Consider the following 959-nt stretch of genomic DNA (forward strand, 5'->3'; position numbering starts at 1 on the left):
TCTGTCATGATGACGAGGTCTGTGATGACGAGGTCTGCGATGATGACGAGGTCTGTGATGACGGGGTCTGTGATGACGAGGTCGGTGATGATGACGAGGTTTGTGATGACGAGGTCTGTGATGATGCCGAGGTCTGTGATGACGAGGTCTGTGATGATGAGGTCTGTGATGATGAGGTCTGTGATGATGACGAGGCCTGTGATGATGACGAGGCCTGTGATGATGACGATGTCTGTGAGGATGACGAGGTCTGTTATGATGACGAGGTCTGTCATGATGACGAGGGCTGGGATGATGACGAGGTCTGCGATGATGACGAGGTCGGTGATGATGACGAGGTTTGTGATGATGACGAGGACTGTGATGATGACGAGGCCTGTGATGATGACGACGTCTGTGATGATGACGGGGCCTGTGATGACGACGACGGTGATGACGAGGACTGTGATGATGACGAGGTCTGTGATGACTACAGCAGGTTGGAGACGAGTAGAAAATAATCAACACAACATTTGACAACTCCCCTGCAGCGCCTCCCTCTGGCCACTTCTCAACCAATGTTACAAGTACAACTTCTACTGGTGGTACTTTGGCTCCCTCTAGTGGCATGCAGGGGAAATGTCATATTTTCACTCCATTGGCAAGATGTGCAATTCTAAAACGATGAGCGCTACAGTGACGATGACGTCATCAGAACTGAACGCTGGTGGTTCGTGGTGTGAACTTTGACCTGTGGGTGTCAGCTCACCCTGAACTCGTTCTCTCGGTCCTTGGAGCCTTTGTGAAAAGGTCTGTCGTAGTGAAACCTGCAGACGTTGTTGATACGGTAGAAGCTCTTGATCCTCTCGGGGACTCGCTCCAGCTGAGGGGCGTCAGACATGTCTGACACCGGCATCACCACGTAGATCTGCAAATCTGCCCGCAGCTGTCAAGGACAGACACGGCTCAGGGCAGGGGTC

At 52.1% G+C, this 959-nt stretch overlaps 1 protein-coding gene across 1 annotated transcript in view; it reads right to left on the reverse strand.

Annotated features, from left to right (window-relative positions):
* LOC103385468 (dedicator of cytokinesis protein 3-like) overlaps nt 1-959 on the reverse strand; it is a 24606-nt gene that overhangs the window by 4597 nt on the left and 19050 nt on the right. The window contains 1 exon segment of the mRNA XM_017035835.2: nt 749-915. Within this exon segment, the coding sequence (XP_016891324.1) occupies nt 749-915 (167 nt within the window).

This window comes from Cynoglossus semilaevis, chromosome 10, assembly GCF_000523025.1.
Source record: "Cynoglossus semilaevis isolate Cse_v1.0 chromosome 10, Cse_v1.0, whole genome shotgun sequence".
NCBI classification, from domain to species: Eukaryota; Metazoa; Chordata; class Actinopteri; order Pleuronectiformes; family Cynoglossidae; genus Cynoglossus; species Cynoglossus semilaevis.